The 25,615-nt window shown below is 42.8% G+C and overlaps 1 protein-coding gene across 1 annotated transcript in view; it reads left to right on the forward strand.

Annotated features, from left to right (window-relative positions):
- The first annotated feature begins 6,437 nt into the window (after nt 1–6,437).
- LOC143375245 (uncharacterized) overlaps nt 6,438–25,615 on the forward strand; it is a 47,213-nt gene continuing 28,035 nt past the window's right edge. The window contains exon 1 of the mRNA XM_076824172.1: nt 6,438–7,908. Coding sequence (XP_076680287.1) covers nt 7,536–7,908 — 373 coding nt within the window. The 5' untranslated portion in view covers nt 6,438–7,535. The remainder of the gene's footprint in view (nt 7,909–25,615) is intronic.

The raw sequence follows: 25,615 nt of genomic DNA on the forward strand, positions 1-25,615 counted from the left end.
TTTATAACGTATGCCATTATGTGGCAATTCTATGTAAATGGCACAGGATTTTCACATTCTTTTATGATTGTAATATCGTCTACCAATTTCTTTAATTTTCAAAAATGGTAGGATCAATTTGGAGGTGAGTTTAGAGAGATTTATGAACTTATTAAAAATGTAACATAAGGTTCTTATGATACGTATAAATAAGAAGAAAAAACAATTTTTTCAGATTTTTTTAACAAACATTCGAATTTTCTCATCGTCTTGAATTTTCTAGCAAAAAGAAGGAGAGTTTCGAAATGTTCGCCATTCCTCCAAAAATCAATATTTCCCCGATATCTTGGGTACTTTCCTAGTATTTATAGTGTAGATTGTTTTTATCCAACACGGTGTGGACGTGAAAAATAAAAAATACGTACCACCTGTGCGGTTATTGTGCCATCATTTTTTTCCAAAAAATCTGGAAAAAATGTTATTTCTTCTTCTTCTTTATACGTACCATAAGATCCTTACGTTACATTTTTAATACAGTTCATCAGTTTCTTTAAAATCACCGCCAAAGTTACCCTACTATTTTTGGCCTACCATCGTGGCATTACCCTTTATAAATTGAATTGGAAAATAAATGAGAAGAAGACAGCTCTGGTGCCGGATGAGTCAACATGATTGTTTATGGGTACCCTTAACGAACCGATATAATTCCGTTTTTCTCTTCGTTTCACTTTCCTTGAATTACCTACCTCTGTGATTTGCCTACACTTCCCTCTTCCCAGCTCTTCCTTCGACTCTGATATTGCACGGAGTATTGCACACAGAAGGCTCCGTGTATCCGAGCACACTAACGGAGCAACTATGTAGCACGATAAAGTCTCGAAGTAATTAGCCCGATGTTTACACAGTTTAACGTTTCCCTCGTATCTTCGGTTCTCCTCCTACGCGGCTCAATTAACTTACGGCGCACTTAATTAGTCGTCCTGACTCTTGGCACGCGGCAACAAACTGGCGAGCCGCTTTCGATTTGCCAGCGCCTGCTGAATTCTTCCCGGACTTATCAGCGAAATAATTATCCCGCCAAACGAGCGTAGAATTTTTATCGAAGTCCGCCTGCAAATTGACTAACGAGATACTTTTCATCGCAATGGAGGCTAAAAGAAGAGCGCCAGATCTGGTCTGCAATTGAATGTAACGGATAAATTGTGCGAAGTAAAGTAAGAGGAAGGTGTCGTATTTTATTAAGCGATATGAATGAATTTACATTGATCGTAATTGGCCGGACCTTGATTAGGAACCTGTATCACTGTACTATACGTAACACGAAGCTCCGGGATTTGTAGTCACGGTGAATTAAACGTACTACAAGCCCAAATAAGGGGAACGGGATGGGAGGAGAATGGAGAATTTATTGGGACTTTACTTTATTAGTTAGACGGTAATTAGCGCGAACAGCAACATGTTAATCTAAATTGAATTTATTTGTTCCTGTTCTTGTACGCCCCTGGGCAAGAAAACACCAAGCATAACAGTTGCATACACGAGCTGTATCGTTATCTACGCTGCTCGTGTACGTGTTTAGAATTTTTAAGATCGATAATGTCGGGCAATAACCTTCTCAGATAACTTTGAAGCGGAAATAGAGCCGTGAAAGGAGGAAGTAACAATTTAGAATTAGGGTGCTAATTAAAATCATTTCTCAAACGAACTTAATACACTCGCGATATGTACGGGCCTCGTTTTTGCATCGTTATTAAAAGTTCCATGTACAAATAGTGCACGGGCAAGCAGAAACCGGGGAAACATTTAACAATCAGAGAATCTCCAGTATTTCTTTGCGAATTTGCGCGGTCCTCGGATCTTCGGAGGCACAATGAAAAATCTAGGAAAAGGGAATAATTCATGTGTGCGATGGGGAATGATTTACGTTAAGAACTTGACTCCATTTCTTGACCAGAAACCACTCCCCAACGTTACATTGAAAATTTTGCTGAAAGATCCTGAAGCCTCTAAAGGGGTATGCCTATCAAGGGACCAGACGCGATGCGTCAAAAGTGGCGCAGTAAAGTTTGCAAACTGAACGGAGCGACCGGAAGACAGGAATTAATCGGTGGCTGGTGCAGAGGCGACGATCATGTAGAGGTAATTTGTAAAATCGCGGGGGGTTCTCAAATTTGCCGGGATCTCCCGGCGAGCCAGCTGAGCCAAGCACGCCCCGGGGAAGGACTTATTCATAAGATTATTTCCCATTTTCGTCATGACGCCGTTGTATCGTCATTTAAGTTTTATATTAAAGCACGGCTTGGAGAGCAGCCGGCTTTTTGATGTATGGGCCGCGCGTGTCCTGCTTCCTTCACCGGATTCGCCTAAACGTGAGATATCGCGGTCGATCAATTTTTCATGGCCCCAAACCCCTGTTCGCTCCTTTCACGGAATTTTCTACGGCGTCATGGAAATTCCCGTCGGCGGCGCCGTTTTTCTTTATTACCAGGATCGGGAGAGTCGACGAGCTTCGTTCTCTCACCGGCTACGCGATCGCCTCGCGTTACCTAGGCGATCTTCGGACACATATCTGTGTGAATCCTTTCTACATAATTGGGAGGGGTACGTAGAAACCTGAGGACAAATAATTTCTATCCAGTACCACGAGTTTTTGATCGCCGAATTGTTCTTCGGTATAGTTCGTTGACATCTTGGAGATCTTCAGTCTAATTTATCACAGCGTTGGAACTTCTCCAGAGGGGACATTTTTGTAGCCCGTTACTAGAACATAGAAAGGTCTCATGCGAACAGATCCACAGTTTTCTTAAACACAGCCCATTGCTCTTCAATTCCCCATTCATGGTTATTCGGGGACAGTTTTCTGCGCCGAAAGAAGCGTCAATCGCAAGCGTCTCTGGAGGCGATTTGAAATTTCTCAGAGCGTTCCCGCGGAAAGGCTCAGCTAGCAGTGGGGACGATATCCAGTGGAAACGTTCCGTACGAAGCCAGACTCGGCTTTAATCAAGGCCGAATGTTCATTCTCCGCGTCCACGGCCGGGCTATCAAATACAATCACCGAACGTGCGGCATCTTTTCCCTCGCACCACCCCGGGGGCCTAAGGGCAGCGTGGCTGCGCCCCTTTCCACTCGCGAGTCGATTCGTTCTCGCTCTCACGAATTGAATCTGCCCGTGCCCGCGGATGGTGACCGGGAGGGAAGATGAAGGAGAGGAGAAGGTTGCCCTGGTAACGACAGAGGGCTTCTCGACGTGGTTGCCCGGGCAACCTCTAACCGGCGATCCCTAAATATGCGCCAGCAGGCCAGAAGTGGCGCGAAAGGGGGAGGCGAAAGAGGGTGAGAAGGAAGGGAAGGAGGAACGGAGAGAGACGCTTTCTCGCCACTGGTTGGTAGAAGGAGGCCGCTGGTGGGTTGGTAACTGTTACCGCGGAAGGTGAGGAGACCCAGTTAATTACTAAAGCGTTTTAATCGTCGGCGAAGTTCCGACGGCACTCTGGAGCCTGGGCCAAAAGGGCTTCGGAGAATGTGGCGGCTGTGTAAATTAGGAACTCGCCAGTTTCCTCTTCGCGCCGCTCCGTGTGTGTACATGTACACCAGCTCGAGGGCCCTCCACTGAACGGGGGATGGTGTGAAACGTTTTCGCTAAGAACTTTCAGGTTCTTCCTCAGTTTGGCGTAACCATTCTTTCTCGACGGATTATTGGTGGCGTAGGGTTGCGCGAAGGACTGGGATTTGTTTGGAGCTCGAAAGGAGATATCTGTCTCTGATATTCTTAGGGTCATTCTAGTCCGATGGGCCGAAAAATTATGCGATTTCTAAAGATTTTGTTCTGAGTAAATACAACATATAGTGAAATAAATCTTTTTGGTATTTATTAAGCTAGTTTTATATTGTACAAAAAAAATTTAAAAGAATTTTTGCAATTTGTTTTAATTGTTTTTTTACAGTGTCAATATGGCACCTAAAAAAAGGTATGTTCGCGGCGTAGGCCGATACAACAAATTTGGAAAGATTATTAATCTGCACGAGTGTCGCTATAGCCCCTAGCTCAATTAACAATTTTTGTCGAGAAATAACCGAGAGTTTTCTCATGGAACACCCGAGAATACATCCTTTTGGGTGTTTTGTGAAACTTTTTTTTCAAACCGGAGCCATTTTCTTACTTTTCGACAAATATTGTTAATTGAGCCAGGCTATAGCGACACTCATACAGATTAAGAATCTTTACAAATTTTTTGTTTCGGATAAGCCTGAGCCGGGAAATCACCTACGCCGTGAACATACCTTTTTTTTTAGGTGCCATATTGACACTGTAAAAAAACAATTAAAACAAATTGCAAAAATTCTTTTTATTTTTTTTTTTGTATAATATGAGAGTAGTTTAATAAATACCAAAAAGATTTATTTCATTACATGTTACGTTTACTGAGAAAAATATCTTTAAAAATCAAAGTAGGATAACCCCTTAAGAGCTTAGGGTTATTTTATAAATAGCAATTGTATTGGTATAGGCGAACGCGAATGAAAAGTGTACATAGGAATTCAAATAGGTAATAATGTAATGAGAAGTAGCCACCATGTTGCTGTTGATAGCAAACGATATTAAATGGATAATAGGGAAATTAATTGTGGTATTAAATGAATTACAATTTTCCTCTGCCTTCTACAAATACAGACAGTGTTACCTGTATTACCAATTTCTTAAAAAATCTATTCCTGTTGGCACCACCTATTTGCGTATCCACGCTGGGTGCACAAAGAATGAGCGACACTGTATAACAGATAATAGAAACGCATCTGTTACTAGGCAAATTGACTGCAAACGCGTTTGTCAGCAGATAACGTCTCCCTCGACACGCGCACGTTGCTCGAGCATAAATTCTGCAAACTGGAGTTGCGCGACAAATAGGATGCAGCGAATTTTTAATTTCAGGAGGACGTCACGACTCTGTTGATCTATCAATTCGTAACAAAGTGACGTATGAAAATAGGAATTCGAGATGACTGACAATTGTTTATCGTAGACATACCCTTCTGACAGGGCTGTAATTTTTAATTAAACGAATATTCCTCTGTATCTATTATTAAAAATATTCCCATAAGTGGTAACGTGATCAGTGAGATGTAATTTTTCAACTCAGTGTACATCTTTGTGAATTGTACACGTGATCATCAAATTGTCAAATTTGCCATCTGAAAAACAAAGCCACAAGCGGCAGTAACTAAGAATTTCTGGAAATGGGGCATCGTGGAATGGAGCAGAAGAAGTTCCTCGGCCAAAGCGAAGCAGATGGATCATTGGAATCTTTGAGAATCGCAAGATGGAACCTCATGATCGAGATTGTTTGGCCGAATATATGGGGGCAGAGTAGTTTCCGAGCGAAATAGATGGGGACACGCCGGCAACTGGGCTAAGCCGGCGTCACGCGCTAAATAACTTTGCTTAACAAGGTGCTGCCGCCACTGTAAAAAGATTACGTAAGCGGTAATGGCCGCCGGCTCCTCCTAAATTCGAGAACGAAGAGTTCCAGCGGAGTGCGCGAGGCTGAGGGGCAGAGAGAAAGCGGGAGGAAGGAGGACAGGAATGGCAAGAGAGGAGAGAAGAGGGAGGGGTCGGCCGGGCGCTGGTGGCGGGGGTTAATTTTAATTTCCTAATTTTTCCCACCCCGAGGCGCAGGTAATTTCCTCCCCAGAAGAGAATAGATGTAATTACTTAACGCCTCCGAGCTCTGAGCTCCTCTTATTAAAAGAGGATCGTGCCCCCGAGGGCTGGAGGGGTGGAAGATACGCCTCTGGTGGGGGTTGCGCGGAGTGGTGGAAGCAAAACAATCGTCGGAGAACGACCGCGAAGAAAGGGAAACGTTGTCGTGCTCCTTCTTTGGAAGACGAGCAAACGAAGCTGACTCATAGATCGTCTCAGACGGTCACCGAAGTCTGACCATCGGTTCCGCGAGCATATATTCAAGCCTCCGCGGAACCACCCTCGCAAAATTGTGGTGCGAAAGAAACGGAGGAAAAAAGAGGACCGCGAAGGACCCAGTAACTGTTTCCCCGTTTGAAAATTTCGACTCGAGGACAGAGCGAGTCTATCTCGTGGCGCGAATTAAAGGCTAAGGTCGACGGTGCCGGGTCCACGGCAGGGGTGATTTTCCGAATGCTGTGGGGTAGGGAGGAGCCATCTTGCGGCCGGTTTCAGGGCAGCCACCAATTGATTCATCCCCACCAGGCTGCTGTTACTGGAAGGAAGGGGCGTCGATTCAATTCCAGGGCAAAAAAACCGTGCATGAGGCGGAGTTCCCTTCGTAATCCATCCGCTCTCATTGGCCAGGAATGGAGTGGCACCGGTGAACCCACCATCTGCTCAGCCAATCCAAGGCCGCTGGGTGGCGACCGAAACCAGTTTGGTGTTCATGGACAGAGGGGAGCCGTTGACTTGACTCTCCAGGCAGATAGTGCTGTGCCGTTGGCTCGTGCCGTAGTGGTCCTAACACTAACAGGACCTTCCAACCAAGGAATCCCTGGAATCCGTTTGTTACGCCGCCGAATTCACCGCACCGAGCTGCCCGTGTTTCCGATCACGTCAGCTGATCAGTGTTTTCGTCGTTAACGGTTGCGTAACCCAGCGCCCAGGTGCAACGACACATCGTCGAGTCCTGACCCTGTTCAGAAAGTGCGAATCCTTCAGTGTTCCGGGACCGGTGTTTTCCCCGATGGTCCAGTTCGCTCGGTGACATTCATTCCGTTCGATGTGCTGACTCCACGGCAGAGGATGGACATACGGTGCAGACAGCGATACCTGGACTGAGCGTCAAGCAGAATCGAAGACCGATCGAGGCGAGAAATTTTTGGAGTGGCTGGAGTGACGTTTTCCAGAGACTGTATTCGTGGATGAGACTGAAGGACCCGTCAGACTGACTCACGTCCGTCGTGTTCATCAAATTGGTGTTCCTTTAGCTTGACAGTTCTATAGTTTCATAAATCTAGGAGGAAATTATTCAGACATTCGCTATCAGACAGTATATCCCGCGGTGCGTTGATGCAGCGCATAAGAGGATAGTAGAAAGTCACATTTTTACTCAGCGCAGAAGAGAAATCGACTGGAAACGACAAGGGTCTTAAATCACGCTTTCCGACGGCTACCTGCCGCAGCTCCCTTCGAGCAGACAGGTCCCACCAGTCGCTCATACTCGCTACACCCTTTCCTTTCGGCGTCATTAAACTCCAATGAACCCCGGCAGTGAACGTCATCGCGGGAAGCATTTTATGAGCCTCGAATAACGCGAATCTGCAGGTTGAAAAGATGTAAACAAACAGCACAGTTCGCAGCAGCAACGACAAAACTTCTTCCCCACCGATCAATCCATGCTCTTCCGACTCACCATTCCAAGTGACGCGACTTGAGAGGACTGTTCTCCAGGGATAGTCAGTTCCAATGGTCACGAAGAGACTACAGATACCTGAGGAGTAGCGTCGATCGTAGCCAGGAGAGTGTCCATAAATGCAAAGGAAGTGAGGCCTCTCCGACGGAGAGACAGATAGTCAGCAAGTTGGTACCAAACATGGTCCTGGAACCAGGAGGTGGTCTGTCCTTCCCACTGCCTCCTGGTAGCGGCTCCACTGGTTCCGGTGGTTCTCTCCTGACGCCGGCCAGGCTGTTCCAGAGGGCGACACCAGTGTTTCCGTTTCACCTGACAGGATGGCCACCGCATCATCCGGTTCTCGGGCAGGTTCAAAGTCAGGTACAGCAGACGATGCAGGCGCAGCATCAGGCGGCCGCCGCTGCTGTCAGGTTCCTCAGTCATCATCATCCTCATCATCAGCATCCGGCGTTGGGGAACCACCCCCTGGTGCCGACGATAACTAGCCACCATCCTGCCGCCCATCATCTTCATCACGGTGCCGATCACGCCGACGAGGATGACGAGAAGAAAGGTAAGGCTGCTTTTCCAGGTTACTTCACCGTTAAGTCGCGCGATGGCTCCAATAATCGGTGCAGCTGCGCTATATATCGCGGCGAGGAAAATGGCAGTTGCACACCTTCCTTTTTGCTCCGGTTTGCGAACGATTTCATGGGGACACCTGGGCTTCGAGTCGAGGGATCCTTTTCTTTTGTTTCTTTGTGCAGTTTATTTTGCTTCGTGACTGAGGTACATATGTATAGAGGATTGAGTACTGTAGAAGGCTTCATCTGAGATATAATTGAGGCGTTGTTGTTGGTATTTGGAGTACAGTTTAAGCGAGTGCTGTTATTGGAAACGATACCTTAAAAGGGCTTTTAGATGTAGCGGAGATTGAAATTACAATGTGTATACAGAGCTTGTTTTGAGAAAATGGAGTATGGGAAGGGATTAGAGAGGAAGATAAAAATTAAATGCTTCTTAATTTGTTGGAATAATGTTTCTAAATGGAGAGCAGGGTGTTTGAAATTTGTAAGTTAGATAAACGAATTGAGGAAGACTAAAACTTTGTGAGAAACTGAATGAATTACGGAATTGCTGATAATATCACGAATTGCTGTAGAGTATAGTTGATAGTTATGTGAAGAAGAAACACTTTGCTTTTTAGATTCACCTGAAAGGCAGTTCTGTATTTGTAGCCACGTTCCTTTCTGCAATATTTTCCATAGTTATCGCTTTCCAAACTGCAATCTTTCAGCACGAGCAGCAGTGAACGTGCAGATTAGTCGTTACTTTGTTACTTGATTTGCAATTCGAATTAATCTGCGCGGTAACGACACGATTATTTATGCCAGGAAGATTAAGTTATATGTTCTGAACATTAGTGTTTAAAAAAAACGAAAATGCGCGATATAGTCTTTAATGAACTTTCTTTTGAACGTTCACCTTATTCTCTGTAGAATTTGAAAATATCCTTATGACACTTTGTTGAAAATACGCGTGTACACGAATTTCTGTTTAGAAAGTTATTCCCTCCCAATATTTTCCATTTTAGACGAGTATTATGGTTGAAATAATTTAGTAATATTTAAGACGGTACTATAATCTGACAACAATTCACTTTCCAATCAGAATATCTCAATTATACTCCAAATCACTTGCGCATTATGGCTGCTAAAATGGTACAATACTACAAAAATGAATCCTGACTGGGAATCCTGTCTTCTGGTTGCAATACAGAAGTGGACATCATTACGAGACAGTCTCCGGCGTGATTTCTTGCACGCGCAGCCTCTCGTTCCTATGTATTTCGAAGATACGCCCTGGAAATGGTCTACAGGGAGTGCCGTAACACGGTCAATCATAAGATCGTTCTTGACGAGCCCCTGGGATCGCTTACAGGGTTAGCCCCAATCCGCAACGCCCTTTTTCCACCCTTCCTTCGAGCTGACGGGCAGAAATCACGTTTCGTGTACGAGATCGAGGGTGGAAATCTGTTTTTTACGTGATCCCATTCATGTCCCTAACGCTTGTTTATGCCTCGAAGGGAGTGCCACTTAACTCTCTCAACTTTTTCCCTGCTGTTTCGTGGAAATACGCGGCGATCTTGACCAATTCTTACCTTTGCCACTTTTGGGATCTAAATGTAGCCGATATGCTTTATTTGCCATTACAGAAGCCTTCGTCATACGAGAAAATAATAATGAAGCCATTAATGCCTTTGTGGCTCACTTAAGGGACACTGATTTTACAAAATACTTTTCATCTTCCAAGCAATTTCCTTTCTGGCAAATGTATTAAAATATTCAACGTTTTGGAAGTGACTTCAGTAGCTCGGCCATTGCTTGCATAAACTTAAAGTATTTCATGGTGGAGTGGTAACATTCGTCATGAAAATTCTTCTGATCGTCGCTGCTATTTGCAACCCTCAAGCAACAAATTCCTCTGTCGTTCCCAGTAGCGAAAGCTTGCCCGCAAAAGCAAGTTTAACGCAGCAATTTTTCTTCCCAGAATCAGCGATTCTTCTTCCAGTATTCAGGTAGATCCCCTGCAGTGGAGGCAAGCAACATTCGAAAGTAATTGAGTAGCAAACATTGAGAAAAAAAGTAACCAGGAAACAGTCGCAGTTGAATGGGATGTACAATTTTATTGTTTGCTCCGCATTCATTACGTCCACGTTTAAAATCCTCGTCTTCTAATTTCGCTAATGGGGCAACTAGCCCAGCAAACCGCACGTAGCGTGAACTGCAAGTGGGCAACCTAACTAATGAGTTCAGCGAGTATTTAACGTAACACTGTTTAAGATAAACCTGTCACATCTGACAGACGTGAGGGATCTCCTTTTTTGCCTTTTGTCTTGCAAATTCGCGTGTTTGAAGTCTTCGACGTGATTAGTCTTCAGTGAGGCTGTTACTCAAGCTACCATGCCTGATCTTCAGAAAAACTCGATTTGACCTTTTTGACGTCGTTCGTTTTCAATGAATCTGTCAGTCACTTATATAGTCAGTTTCAACTGGTTTAATGAACGGTGTGACTGCCTCATCAAGACACTCCGGTTTCAAGTAAACTCTTTGGTCATCAGTGCAGTCTTAGGTCATCTGCAGGAGTGCTTGATCGTCTTCTCAATGCGTTCGGTTTTCCATTTTATTGATCACCAGTATAGTCAATCTAAATTAATATTTACGAACATTTGAAGACCCAATGCCAGTTAATCCGCGATCCCTCAGTGCATTGTTTTCAATCTATAGTCAGCCTAAACTCTAACTTAATATTTAGAAGTATTTGATCTTCATCTCAAGAAGATCTGTCTTCGGTATATCCACTGAGTGTGTTTAAGGGCTCCTCAGTGCGACAATACTGCCGCAAAAAATTGCGTCCTAACTCTCGACGAATACCCCTTTCCGTAAATTCGCTCTTCAGCAACATAGTCAACCTGAGATAATCCGCAGAGGCATTTAGTCTCGGTGAAAACTGAGCTGTTGACCAATGTCTGGCCAGTGAAAGAAACGCTTCAACAAGATCGTCAGACGTTCAGGCCTAGCGTAGTGGTTAACGAGTTCACGGAGTGTAATAGGCGAGAGAGCAACTGACAAGTATTCAGGGATTATCAGCAACACCGGCTCCCGTCGACATTTAATTACACGTGGCGTGTAATTGAAGTTGCTTCGTCGATGATCGCTCTCGGCCTCATTGTTGCGGTGGGATTTTATCGTTCCAGTCGATGCCTTTTATCGGCGAGTCACGTAAGATTCTGTACCTTGGCGTAAACGGATTGCTCGATCTTCTATGTCCAGTTAATTGCAGGAGATCATCGTGATAAGTAATTATTGTGAACTGGTTGTTGACGTGGATTGAGAATTATAATGATAGCGATGGTTTAAGGAGTTATAAGGATTCTTGTGGTAGAAAAGGCAAGTTGCAAACGAAGATAGTTTTGACAAAATTTGGTATAATTATTGATGGAAGTGATCGTTAATTTTTGATAAATAATTGAACAGTCTTTGAAGAAAACACTGTAACTGCCAAAAAGTCAAGTTATAATTTTTTGGAGCAGACTTTTCCACTCTTAATTTACACAATTTCTTAGTATCCGATTCCAATGCAAGAACAAAAATACCAATTACTAATTTTCTTTAAAGATTCATCGAGAAAATTTTCAACCCAATGACTCGCGTAAAACGAGACACAGTTGTTCGAACTGAAAATTCCCTGATACCCATGGAAACAATACACATTCCAGAATAACAATTTTCGCGATAAACCGTTTATCGCACACTTGACTATATTATAACCGTTTAATCTATCCCGGATCGTACTTGCCCCCCACGTTATTCAAAAGAGTGCAAAACAGAACGTGCGGAAAATTGCGCAAATTGTTTCCAGCTTCCTTATTTACTTATTCCCGCGACAAGCCGTCAAGCGCGACGTGTATCCGGTGTAGTTTTAATTAAGCCAAGATCATTAAACCCCGTGGTTAATTAAGTCCCAACCACTAGCGGATAGCTCATAGTTGCGTCGTCCACGATTTGCAAAGCTAATATTTCGCCTCAACCGTCCCGCGACACTTGTGCTTTATTATTGCCAAACGAAGCCGTCCGAAACTGACTCCTGCGTGAAGCGAGGGGAAAAAAAATTAGGTCGTTTTAACGATCGTCATTTATTACGTCGAGCGGAAACCAGGTATGGGAGGCGGGCATTACGATCGTCAGTTCAATGAAGCGATCTGGACCGTTTATCTCAATCGGCCGATGGAATCCAATAATTTTCTCTTTATTAGCGATGCCATGAGCGGCGGCTAATTACAGCAAATACATTATAGGAAATTAACGCTCGGAAGAACGTCGAAGCGTTGGCCACTGACAGGGGCTAATTAATATTCCGCGGGAGAATAAAATCGAGATAAATTGGCGAGCAAGCGTTCGCTGTCGAAAGACGATGCGAAACGGGAAACCAACCGAGGAATAATCTATTGGCGATTTGTGCATTGGTTTTCAGCAAGCGATAGTCTCAAATAAGAAACTGTAGATCATAAATTAGGTGCCATGTTTGATCGTTCATCGGCTTTTGTATCGCTTGACAGTGTCAGCATAGCATTCTGCTTGGCTGTTTCGTGTATTCGCTGGGATAAAATGAATTACGCATTAAAAAAGCTATTTTTCTCTGTTTTGTGATTTTTTAAAAGAAGAACAATTTTTCTGGACCTGTAGAATATTTTTCGAAAGTGTTTTGTAATCTTTGGGGTGCAAGAGGGTGAATACCATGAATTTTATCATGTTCTCCATTTAAATTATTTATTTTATTTACTTATAATTTACATTGCTTCTCTCGGTTTAGCCTAATTACATTAATTAGAGGGATGTGTTTAGCTCTGAAGTTTCTAATCTTGGGTTTCATGATCTGTTTGTTAAACTCCAAAGGTTGTGTAGAAAATCTACGCTGTGTTTAGGAAATTAACACCCTGTAATGAGTGACACGACAACTAAAATTTAGCGAATAGCCTTTGTTAGCCGTGACACCCTGAGTGCTTGGAAACGATAATCTGTCCCGAGTTCCCTCGGATGGCTAAAGTTGCGTCGTTATTGCCACTAAAAGCGTTTGTACAGTCCGTGAAATTCCTGTTCAACACAGTCTGCAGTCACACTTTCGAGTTTTCATCGAATTCGTCGCCACTCTTCATTTCAACTCAAAAATAGTTGGGCTTACGCTCATCTACCTTCAAGTGTGTCCACTTGAACTATGAAAGCCGTCGATTCGTGGTGCAGCCTTAATAAATTGAATGTTTCATTTACTCTACAGGGGTATTAAAGTAAATTTCATCCTACCATTTTGGGTTACATCAGAAAACACTGAGAATCTCTCTGCTTACCACATTGTAATTAGCAATCAGGGCATGAAGATTCCTAATAAAGCAATTTTCAAGATTCTTGGCTTTGCTCATCCATATTTTATTCTCACAGGTAAATAACTTGGAGAAACGGAGTAGAATCAGGAACACTTTCAACTGTACATTAAGCTATCAACCCTTGCACCTAAACTTACAAATTTAATATAGGGTAAACTTGAAAATCCTTTAAGCTACCCTTAAACTATCAACGACTGAGGATGTCCACCAACACATAGACTTTATTTTTGGCTCTCAAAATGCAATCACCTACATTTTTTATCCAATATTCACCACCAAACAATTCCACTAACACTGCTTTTATTCGATTACAATTTGACTTGACTTGAGTTTTTCAATTAAAAAAGGAAGCTGAAAAATAATCATTACACTATTCTAAAGACTCCCCTCGCTATAAATCATAGTATTTCTGATATCATTAGCCTTTCATACTTTCTGTCGGCCGCAATCAACGATCCTCGTTCTTTAGATAGGTCGCGGTCGATCATTTGCAATAGAATTTGAAAAAAACACCAAACAGAGCGCTCTGCGCACAACTGGCCCTGCAAGATGCCCGTGGTATCGCGTGTGCAAACTTTAATACACGGTTGCTAAGCTTTTTCAGTGTTTGCTGATCGTTACAGCGGCACTTTGAAATCGCTGCCCTTTTGCCGTCGGTGCACGCCCATCCGGCATCCCTCTAGCTGCCTTCGTCGTGATCCGTTTTGATCGATCGATCCTCGGGTTCAGTCAATGCGCGGTGCACAATGCAGTTGGCATAGATCACCGGGATACTCGTGAATAATGACTTCGAGGAGACACAAGCTGGTAAGGTAAGAAAGTCGTCATAGATGAAAGGGGAAGCGCGCGTGGCACACGGGCAGGCATATCCCACGCGTTCATTCGGATGTAGATCGCGTTAATTACTGTCAGAGTTTGAATTGATCAGTGGTGATTGACGAGCGGCTTCTTTTTTAGTTGCGTTGGTAGTTCTCCGAATTTTAGCGGTTCTGCTTGCTATATTCTTGAAGCTTTCTTCGCTTCCTTATTTTAGAGTTGGTCTGTTCGAGATAATGAAGCGAATTTGTATGGGCCAAGGGATGGGCATAGTCTTGGAGTTTTTAATGCTCTGTTTTAAAATCGATGCGCAAGATAATGACGGTTGGAATTTGAGTTGAACGTGTCGAAAGTACGTGAGAATTGTGATCTGCAGTATGCGAGGTACAGGGTCGTTGATTTACCATTTCTTGTGCTGCTAGATCGATTAAATTATCCGTTGCTTTCGGCTTGCTCGACAAATCGGTGGTTTTTTCTCCACCCGCCTAATGCCGGTTCGTTCCGTCTAATCGTAAAATAATGACAGGATGCCACGATAACGCGGCGGTTTCTTAAGGAAGCTGAAGTCATTTGGACGCCTCGAGATATCTTTCCCAGTGCATTCCGTTGCACTTTCAGGTTTCCATCTTCAGCTATCGACGGTGCAAAGCATTCATTTGTACCGTGACTGGCTGGTTCGTTTTCTTACAAATTATCCGGACAATCTGAGATCCTATATCAGGCTTCAGGAACTGGACAACCAATAAAGTTTTTCTGTCGCACAGTTTCAGAATGGTTAACTGATTTGATCGAAGTTTGATGCGCCGTACAGTTTTGCACAACGCACGGACGCAAATGTGTGGGAGCAAAAAATTAATTTCTCGAGAACTATTCGCGATAGAAGGTCGAAACAAAAACTGACTCCTACGGCGTGCATTTATCTGTTCGTTAAATTTGTGAAATGACAGAGAGGGACAGAGCCGTCGTTGCGAAACGCTTCGTACTCGCACGCGAGTTTTCCACCAGAACTCGATTGCGAGGGAAACGTTGAACGGGAATGGTCACGTGACGAGCTGGCAATCGCTATGAATATCGCGGAACGCTATAGTATTTTGTCTCAAGGAACATCGAGAACGCATAAAACACTTCTCGGTGTAGAACACTTGCACATAGATGCTAGATAATCGCTGTAAACAGAGAAACTAGACGCGCCACGTCTTGAACCGTTTCTTCGCTGCATCAAAACAACTTCCGTCAGGAAGCGGGTACCTTTGGTATTAAATTAAATTACAATCAACCGTGTTAAGACACGGTGTGATGGGCTGCGAATCCAAGTCGTAGATTCGTATAGAGGACGGAAGAAATATAACTAGTTACGTAGGATGCAATTGGGCCAAGTCGTGCAGAAAGCTACCGACCCTCAATGATCTGAAAACGAGTAAAAGTTAGAAGATTTTAATTGTTAAAGAAAAGTAGCTTTATTTCTATTGGGTACATATTATTTCTTGCTTTGCTTTTACAAGGTTTTTAAATGGGTTATTTAATAGTGACTAGCATAATTATTGTCATTTTCTTCTGCAGTTTTTATTTTTTAAGCCTAAAATGGAACTATAACGCGGTAGTTTTAATAATTGTATAACGCAAGAAATGTTCCGAGGGTTAGTAATCTTTTGCGAAATAAAGATCACAGAATTATAAGATCCCTACTGTGTTTTTATATGTTTTTGTCATTTCGGGGGTTGGTAGGTTTCTGCATAATTTGGCCCAATTGAGATACCCCAAGCAACCTCTCTTGAGGATTCAAGTACTTAATATGTTCTTCATCGCACATTAGACAGCTGCACACATCTAAAATTATCTCTGCTCGAGCTCCTAATAAGCTAGTGCCCCAAAAATCATACAAACTGAGTTACCAAACTCCTACCTCCCCAGAATCCATTGTGCTGCCGATTTCAACCCCTACGTAAAACCTGCCTATACTTCTTCCACCCATAATGCACAGTCATCCCTTCATTTCACCCACAATACTCAAAGTTATTTCACGCGTGAGCCAGCAGATTAAATCCACGTAGGTAAAAATCAGTCTGCCATCTCCCTTTCAATCGAAGAAAGGCATTCCTCGAGGAAAAGTGTCGATCGCCCGCCGCAGAGCGGGGGCAGGATTTCCAGATAGAAAAGCATCGGGGAGGGAAGCTAGAAAATCGACGAGTTCCGTGAGGGAGCGAGACCATTGCAGGGGTCACAGTCGCGTAGAAAAGGGACGAGCAAGACGGGACGGCATCGGGTAATAACTTAATTTAAACTAAACTACAGTTTAATAATTCTCGGCCAGGTCGGCCGTAGAAGATGCAGCGGGCAACCAGCAATTTCAGAGCCGTCGTTAACTGCCGGTCGTTAGTCCCTTTTCAAAACTTCTTTCTTTCTCTCGCCCCCTCTATCCTCGTCGTCCCTTTCGCTCTATACTTTCCCTTCTGTCTCTCTTTCCCTCCCTCTCGCGCTATGCCCACCCCGCCGCCTTCTGCAGTCCCTTCTCGCTCTCGTTCGCCTCGTATCGCCGGCACCCCGGCCACGGTGTTACCACTACAAACGCTAACACCGCTGGCTCGGTCACGAGCTAATTTTCGAGCGTGGTTTGCGTGCCACGCCGTGAATCTCGCCACGGGCCCCCAGAAAACGCTCGCGCCGCGGCCGACAAATTGAATCGTCCTCGGCCTTCGTTCCCCGAGATTCCTCGCGAACGAGCGAGACCGCGCTCCCCTGGCCGATCCTCGATCGAGAAAGGGCGATACCTCGGCCGCTGCACGCAATTCTGTGCTCCGAAGTGGACGCTGATACCGCTCGACGGCGATAGCAGCCTGATCGTTGCCGGTGGACGCGGAAAATTGGGGGTGGCGAGAAGTGGGATCTTTAGGATTCTTGTGGCCTTATCATTCTGGGCTTCGTACGAGCTGGTGTCACTGCGATTAAGGGGGTTGTGTGCAGTTTTCACGGTCGAGAGGAATTTTGTGATTCGTGGATGGCGAGAGGAGTGGGATTGTGATTGGTGAAGGGGAAAAATTGAAAAGGGGTGTCGAAGGTGTTTAGGATCTTTTCTTTGGGTAAGTTTGTCTGTTGAGAGGGATTTGATTGTGGACTGTAGGGGAGCTTTTACTGATTTTAGAGATCTTTTCTGTTACAGCATCTTTCTTATCTTAATGTATGGATTATTTATATGGATTCCTTTAATTTTGAAACTCGCTGCTAATTTTCTAATAGCGACTTGTTTGGTATTATTAATTATCTTCGATTTGCGTCTTTTGCTTGATCTTCTTGTTATTAAGTCATAGAAAGAGATAAGCATATTGTGATTACTGTCGACATATGTTGATCGCATTTTAAAGTGAATTAACAGTGGATGAAAACTGTGAAGGAAGGAAATGAAATTAATCACAACATACACAAGGGTTGGTGGCTATTATTTATTTCTAAATATCTGAATGACAATTGTTTGAGAAAGAATTTAGACGACAAATGTGAATATTAAACTCGCAAATTTGGACGCTGTATTCAGAATCGCGGAGCTGTTTCTCCACGAAAGATAAGATAAAAATTTATGATTCCGGATGTTGTTCAGGGATTAAAGTCGTAAAATCCATCGACTGTCGCTTGGTGTACTGTTCGATTAACGATATCAGTGTGTTACGAAATGCTTTATCGCACGACGTCGTTACGTTAATAATTTCCAACAAAGTGCTACACGCCACCAGTCCACCCTCGTTCCAAATCTACATCAGGAAATTTAAGTGAAATAGGGACTTTATTTTTAAAATTCACGTGTACGCATTCCACACAATGCTATTAAATATTCAGTAAAAATTCACCATTATTTCCTACTAAAATTCAAAAGCCAGAGCCATGTGTCATATCTCATTACAGTCTGGAAACTATAAAACCTAGAGGCGTGCAGAAATAACTTTTAAACAAATCTTTTCGCATTTCATTGCCACGTATTACATCAACAGACACTCCATCCTTTATTTAAACACAAAAACATACTAACTCTTTTTAAAAACTTACACTAAAATGTCCAGATGTACTCACAAGAAAAATCCTCCAAAATTTATTAAACTCTACTTCAAGAGCCTTCATTAAGTCCAGTTAAACCGAGTCTGTTTGACTGAAACATGGTGCTAATTCTTAACTATCTAAATAATCCAAACCCACCCCGACTTCTCTTTCCAAGCAGGGCAAACTTACACATTATGAAACTGCACAAAATTCCCCAAACATCCAGCAGAAGTTAGACGAAAAAGTCATTAATGAAATAGCTTGAATTATGGCGAGGGAGGTGGAAGGGTGGGGGAGGAAGAAACAGTGGGAAAGATACGGCTGACAGACTATAAATACGTCGTATTTATATGCTCCGCTAATTGTCTTGGACGATAACGATCTCCCTTTTATTACTTTCCGAGTCGCTTCTTCGCGACTTTGGCCAGTTCCCATCCCCGCTGCCCCATCCCCCTCTGCGGATTAAAGCCTGGAGAAACGATCTAGCGATCATTCCTTCGAAGGAACTCGTGTCCCAGATCCGCGTTCACAAGAAACGACGTTTTCTACGTAAACGGCACCTTCGTGGCGATCGCAAAAAGCAAATTGCACGTCGAAAAACCGGTTCGAGGAAGAAATCGCGGAAAGACACGCTGCGGTCGGTGGATCGCTACAGACATTCGGATAAGTTCCTGGTTATTAGGCCGCTTTGGTTCGGGTCGATATTGTTTTTAACGAGTCTCGCACGCGGGGGATGAAAAACCGGGCGGACGATGGAACGTGCGATTCGTAGGCGCCTCGATAATCGCCGTGAACGGGAAGAGATCAATTTTCTCGAGGAAATTAAGGGTTGCTTTTAGCTGCACGAGCCAGCAATAGTAGCAGAATTTTTATTTACTTCCATGGCGATGGTTGAAGCGTTTAAGAGAACGCTTTTTGGTACACTGAATGCTCGATGTGCTTCAAAGTTTTTTTTTTTATAAATATCTGGTGCTAATTAATAGATCGTCTTGGAATTTTGAAAATTTCATTTCATTGTTTCTCTAAATATTTAGCACTTGTGGACGTTAGTGTCATAGATGAATTAATACAACGAATTATTAAACTGATTAAACTATCATTTTTAAATGAAACACTTTGTCAGAATATTCTGTATAAATTTTAGAATTTTTTGTTTCTCTGTTCACCTCTGCTACATCAATTCGATGTAACTTCCGAATTACTTATACTTGTAGCTTATTTTACTGGAATTAGTTCTATTTGATCCTTGAATAGACAGAAAGGGCACAGTTGTTTCCAAAGATTCGTGTTCCATGCTGTATTGATAAACATGTTAATAATAATGAAATGCATTCGAGCTGCTTCTGAAGTTGTTTCGCGCACGAACTAACCCTTTCTCTGGTGTGCTACGGGAAAGAGCGAGCGGTTGCTCGAAAAGAAGACTTTAAAGGCTGGAAACGTTTCTCGATCGTAATTGTGGTATGACGTTTAAATTGCGGTACAGTGGCAAAATCGTAGTGCAGCGGCATGATTGCGGTGCGCTCGCATGCAACTTAATAGCACGAAATTTATGACGGATCTCTTAGCCCCATTGCCTCGCTCAACCTGCTCCGACCTGGACGTGAGTTATCGCCACGACATTTCACGTTTACAATAAATTGAATTAGAGAATTCCGCAGAGCTCGGCAATTTTTTAACATTTCTGAAACCCGACAATTCACGGGGGAGCGAATCGCAAAGAACACTCGCACAAATATTCTAACAGTTTTTCATGCCAAGTGTAACAAATAGAAAAGCGAACGACGAATCACATTCATATGAACATTTTTTCTGACATTTTGGTTATAAAAGACGCTCCGAATGAATGCGACGTTGTCAGATCTGCTGCTCCAATTCGCTACGCTAACAAATTTAATATTCTATTTTAGTATTACAAATATTTATATTAACGTTGAACTTTTTAAAATATATTTACATGATGTTAAAAATTATTATTATTATTTCTATAGTAGCATACTATTTTATATTTATCATTTATTATGCAACTCTAATTTGACTAACATAGTTGGTTAGGAACTACCTTAAATGGCAGGAAATTCCTTAAAAGCAGCTTCATCGCTCTGTAAAACCTCCTAATCCGTCATTCAAGTCACCAAAGCAGAATCCCAAGATATCTATCAAAAAAACATACTGGATATATCTATAACGAATATTATGTAGCAACAAAATTGACCAACTTAAAAATTCTTCTACCTTTTTTTCCAAATTTTACCTTTCCTGCCAAATCCACCCTCCTCATTTACACCGCCTCGTCGAAAAATCGTCCCCCTTTTCTTCGCAGGTTTGCACCATTCCATTGATCCTAGTTTAGCTTGAAATTCGGTGTTTGGATCGGGGCCTGCCTCACCTGTTGGCCCCCAGAACAGCGTAGAACCAAGGGAACGATCGCGGGGAAAACGCCCCGGGACAGTTTAGCCGCGTCGTGGCCGTTTCTCGGCATCTTTCAGAAATTTTCAGGCTCGTTCGCTCGGCTGCTCGCTCGGCCTCGTAATTTTCGCGTGATTGCGTTGGCTGCATGCGATCTAATAGCGGCGCGTTTATCACGGGGCCTCGCTATCGGCGCGCGTATACGTACCAAGCGGATGTGAATCACCAATCATTTATCAAGCCGCGTCTAAATCGCGCGGCAACCAGCCGCAACGCTACCCTCGCCTCTGCTCCCACGTGCAATCAGTTATTAAATTCTGATTTACCCGGGATTTATCGTGTCGGCCGGGCCTCCGCTCTGTCCGTCGACGATTCCCGTGCTATCGTCGCGAGTCCGTCCGCGGCAGAAACAATGTTTCTCGGGTTAATTAAATTAAAATCCTCGCTACGATTAGATTGAGCCGCCTCGAGAGTGGATGCTGCGCGAACGACGCGATTGCAAAGACAGCGGGGCCATTGTCGAGGAGCGCGATGGATATGAGGATAGGGATGGTCAACGCCGAGGATGTGGAAAATTTGGAGGGTGAATAAAAGTCGGTTTTTTATTTGAAAATTTTGTATTTCGTTTCAATGGCCAGGTAGAGGTTGATTAGGTATTTCGGGAAGAGTTATGCATATAGTAATTACAGCAGATTAGTTCTTGTTAGAAAACTGGCCTTTTCTTGGAAGATTATTAGGCAGTTTATTTGCTTTTCTATTTATGATGCTCTAGTAACTACTTAATGAATAGGCAGATGTGTTTTGGAAGAAGCGATGACGGAGGATACAATTTTTGCTGTGTTTCAAGGAATGTATTTATATTTGTATGAGTTCTAAAGAAAATTTGAGAAGTATGCAGTACAAGTTGGAAAAGAGGTTCTAATGTGGTAATTGCAGGTAATTATCGACCGTGTGTTAGTTGATTGGAATTTAAAAGTTCCTTGTTCCTGAGTGCTTTTGAAATCTCAAGCTCTTTATTGTGCTATCACGGTAATACACCGTGAATAATTAACTCTACAATATGTTTTTTATCTTAAACATAAATCAATGTCACATTAAGTCACAGTGCGGGATCGTGATAAAAGCGCGGTGCATGTGATTGAACGTTGTAAAAAGAAACATATCGAAGGTGTTTATCAAAAGAATAAAGGATCTCGTTAATCCTCTTTTGTTATTTTTCAATTAATGAGTCTTATAAGTAGTCAGCCATGGTTGAGCTCGAGAAACAGTAATTTGATAACTAAACATCCGTAAAAGTCCAGGGATTAAATTTAGCAAAGAAAAATGGGCTTCGCCCTAGAATCATTCTAATCGCGACAGCTGTAATTAAAATGAATTCAAAGTGGACTGAAAAAATTCTTAATGCAACGACATTATCATTTTCCATTTATCAAATAAAAATTCTTCAAAGAGCACCGCACAATTTTGATTGCAGATTCAATATCATTTATCATTTTAAATTGCAAATAACAAAAAACCATCTCCATACGTGGAGTTCATAAAGAATTATCAATGAATATTCGCCAGTGGGATCTTTTAGGACCTCGTGCCATTTTTTCATTTTTAAAATTGTTATTTATTGAATGTACGACGTAGTTAACCCTTACGTAACGAGCACTAATTAAACCCTTCTTACTTGATTATTGCCTGAGAGGACTCTTAGCGTCATCCCTTTTGTTATATGAGCTACCCTTGTTAAGGCTCATCGCTAAAGACTACTTCAGACCTCGGCGAGTAGCCCATAAAATTTCCGAGCAAAAACTCCAGGCCAAATTGATTTGAATTACTCTCATAAACTGCTAATAGGTAACGAAGTGAAAGAAAATATCACGAATAGATTTATTTCGTTCCTAATTACAGTCCTAATGAAATCTAAAGCGATCTTCATCCTGCAGCACATGTTCAGCTTAAGATTCATTAACGTACAAATTTAATAGTTATCACCAGAGAATAGAATCAAAAAACTTTATCTCAAGCAGGGAATGTTAACGTTCAAAATATAGCAACTTGAACTTCGATTGTCCTTTGGACCTGGCACGAAATTCCAGTTCCTTAATAATTCAGCTCGTTTAATAATGCGTTTAATAATCGAGTGTCCCGCAAGTGAAAGCTTCGATCATGAAAAAATTCTCATTTAAATATTCATATCAGTGTGTTTACCCTTTAAAGTAGCCACGATGCGCGGAAGTATGTTAATAAGAGGCCGCTTCTGTAATACGTAAATCGATTCCGTTCGTTCCCTGTTCACGGTTTATTAAGCCGTCCTTAACCTCGCCGTTCGTCGTCGATTGTCTAATAGATTCTAGCAGACCGCTGGAAATGTTAATTTCACCGGCCAGCAGGACTATAAAACTGCGGATTTATTGGTCTGCTTGAATTAATCGGAATCAGACTCCGCTTTCTTATACACGCGACATATTTCATCGTTCGTTATAAGATCCGCCGACAAATGAAATATAAGCCGCCAGAAATTATGTTCCTCGGAGCCCTCGTTGGACCTTCGCCTACATATTTTTCATTTTCGTCATTCGACTGTTCGCTAATTCGCGAGATAGTATGATTAATTTGGAGGGGCACGAAGATGATGATGAAATTCGAAAAAAACTAAGTCGAAGGAATTATTTTTAACTGTTTTCAATTAAACTGATTACATTCTATAATTTTCTGTACCCATTTAATTTTCAGTACTACCAGGGCCTTTTCTACTTCAAAATTTGGAACCTTCACGTTCATTAAACCATAACATCTGAAACAATTAAACACCAAAGAACCTTCTGCTCCTGAAAGTACACATCTTTGGAACCAAGTTCCTCAAATCACTCAAAACCACAGGGAAATATTAAACTTTCTCAATGTCATTTCTTCTTTCAACTGCCAAGATTAATCTCCCACTTCTCCGAATACAAAGAGCAGAATGTTAATCAAATTTCACGGAGCACCTGAGAGAATGCTGGCCGGTTCCAACGAGCGATCCTCAAATTTTACGTCCGGTTTAACGATAAAGAGATTCGACTGTAATCGACACTTTAAAACAATCGACTCGGACGGGCTCGCGGCGATCGCACGCGAAGACGGTGATACGATATTGCCAGGAAAATAACACGCCATGGGGTAACAACCCGTGGTTAGTAATTAGAGTGGCGAGAGAGTGGTAGGAGCCGACGCTAGCAGCGGCACGCAAATTCTCATTTTTCCCCAAAGCTTTTCGCGATCGCCGGCTCGCTGGCCTGCTCGCGTAAGTAGGGATTCGATGATAAGCCCTGCACGTCGAATTATTTATCGCGGATCCAATAAGGGGCGATAGAAAGCTTTTACACGTAATAAAGTCGGCAACGACACACGGCGCGCAGCTAGTTTGCATCTTCCGCGGCGCACCATAAAACGAATTATTCTATTTATCTACTACGCGAAAATTATAGTGTTGTAACCCGAGGCTTGGGAAGTTATTCCATCGATTCGCAGCGTTAGGCTTCGGTTGATTTGCGGGGTAGTTATTGTACGGTTTTATTAATTAGCGGCATAGAATTTGCTGAATTGTAGACCGACTAATTTGTTGCGCGAAGGCTTGCACAGGAAGCTACGCCGAGTTCCGTGATTATTGCAATTTCAGGTTACGATGTGGGCTTTGCTTTCGCAAGGTAATTGCGTAAATTCTCTTGTCCAACCGGCGGACCTACGTTGCAAATGAAATTCGCACGTAAATTAGGCGTATCCTTCTGTCATGCGTTTCTCGATTTGTTCTTGGAACGCCTGCTTGGAATTCTCGGTTTAGATACTAACAGTTCCACGAACACCTCGTAAAAACCGTTTTGCTAATTAGAACATCCTCGAATTAATTTCATATAATTCAGTAAGATCCTTGGGGCGATCGTTCGTAATTCCACGGGCAGCACACCGTACAGAAATTGCCTTGCCAATTAAAATACGCTCGAATTAATTTCGCATTACTCGATGACATTTTGATTATTCCTGCGTCTGATGATCGGCTCTTTGAGAACTCTCACCTGAATACCCTCTGTCTCCTAGAAACTAATTTACTTCCTAAAATCCCACCAAAGTGGTTGGTACCATTCCTTAATCTTCCAGTCGACCTTCTTACTCCCACAAACACATTGTTTAAATTATTCATTGATCCACCTTGCTGATCAAGACCAAATTCAGCCAATTCCTCGCGATTTACTCATTAAAATTCTATCGCACTGGTGATTTAAAATCATTATCCTTTCCATAGAACAATACTTAAAAATTCCCTCGCACGAGGCCGCAGTTAAACAATTATTTTGCTAATTAAAATATCCTACGACCGATTTCATTGGAATCAAAGCCTTTTCCCTGATATCGAGGAACAATTGCTGGTGTCTTTTTTCATTATCATTACGTGCCTCTAATTATCAGAACGAATCAGACCGGATTACGCGGAACACGTGACCGCGGAATCGTCGCAGGTTTGCACGATAAGCCTCGCACGAGACGAATCGCTCGAGTCACGACGAAATTTCTCGTTTCGTTCGGGTGGCGAAAATAAGATGAAAGAAAAGGTTCGCCGGCAGTGGAAGAGAGAAGGACAGAGGGAGGGAGAAGCGCGCCCCCGGTGGGGTACGATTTCAATATTAGCCAAAGATCGAGATCTCGATCCGGATAAAGTTAACATGCGCATCGAGCTACTTATCGTGATCGTGAGCGTATTCGCCGCTGCGGCTTAATTTGTTTACATGACCGTCACTATCATTATGCGAAACACAACGTTACTCTATCCGTCGCTTATTAAGACTACACCGGGATATAATTTCGCGGCTTCCTCGCCGGAGATTATCGAATTTTCCTTATCGATCTAGACCACACGAGAAGCGGTTTTCGGCGAAGAAAGCATGACTTTCGACGACCGCCTTACGTTAGGCTGAGCATTTTTTGTTGACGCGTAATAATACCTGGTTTCAAAGCCCGCACCTTGCTGATTCGCTAGTAATTTTGATTTGCAAAATATTGAAATTGCTTTTTAGATTAATAAAAGTAGTGGTATTTTCTTCTGGTAGGACAGATAACTTTCAGACAC

This window comes from Andrena cerasifolii, chromosome 12, assembly GCF_050908995.1.
Source record: "Andrena cerasifolii isolate SP2316 chromosome 12, iyAndCera1_principal, whole genome shotgun sequence".
Taxonomy (NCBI): Eukaryota; Metazoa; Arthropoda; class Insecta; order Hymenoptera; family Andrenidae; genus Andrena; species Andrena cerasifolii.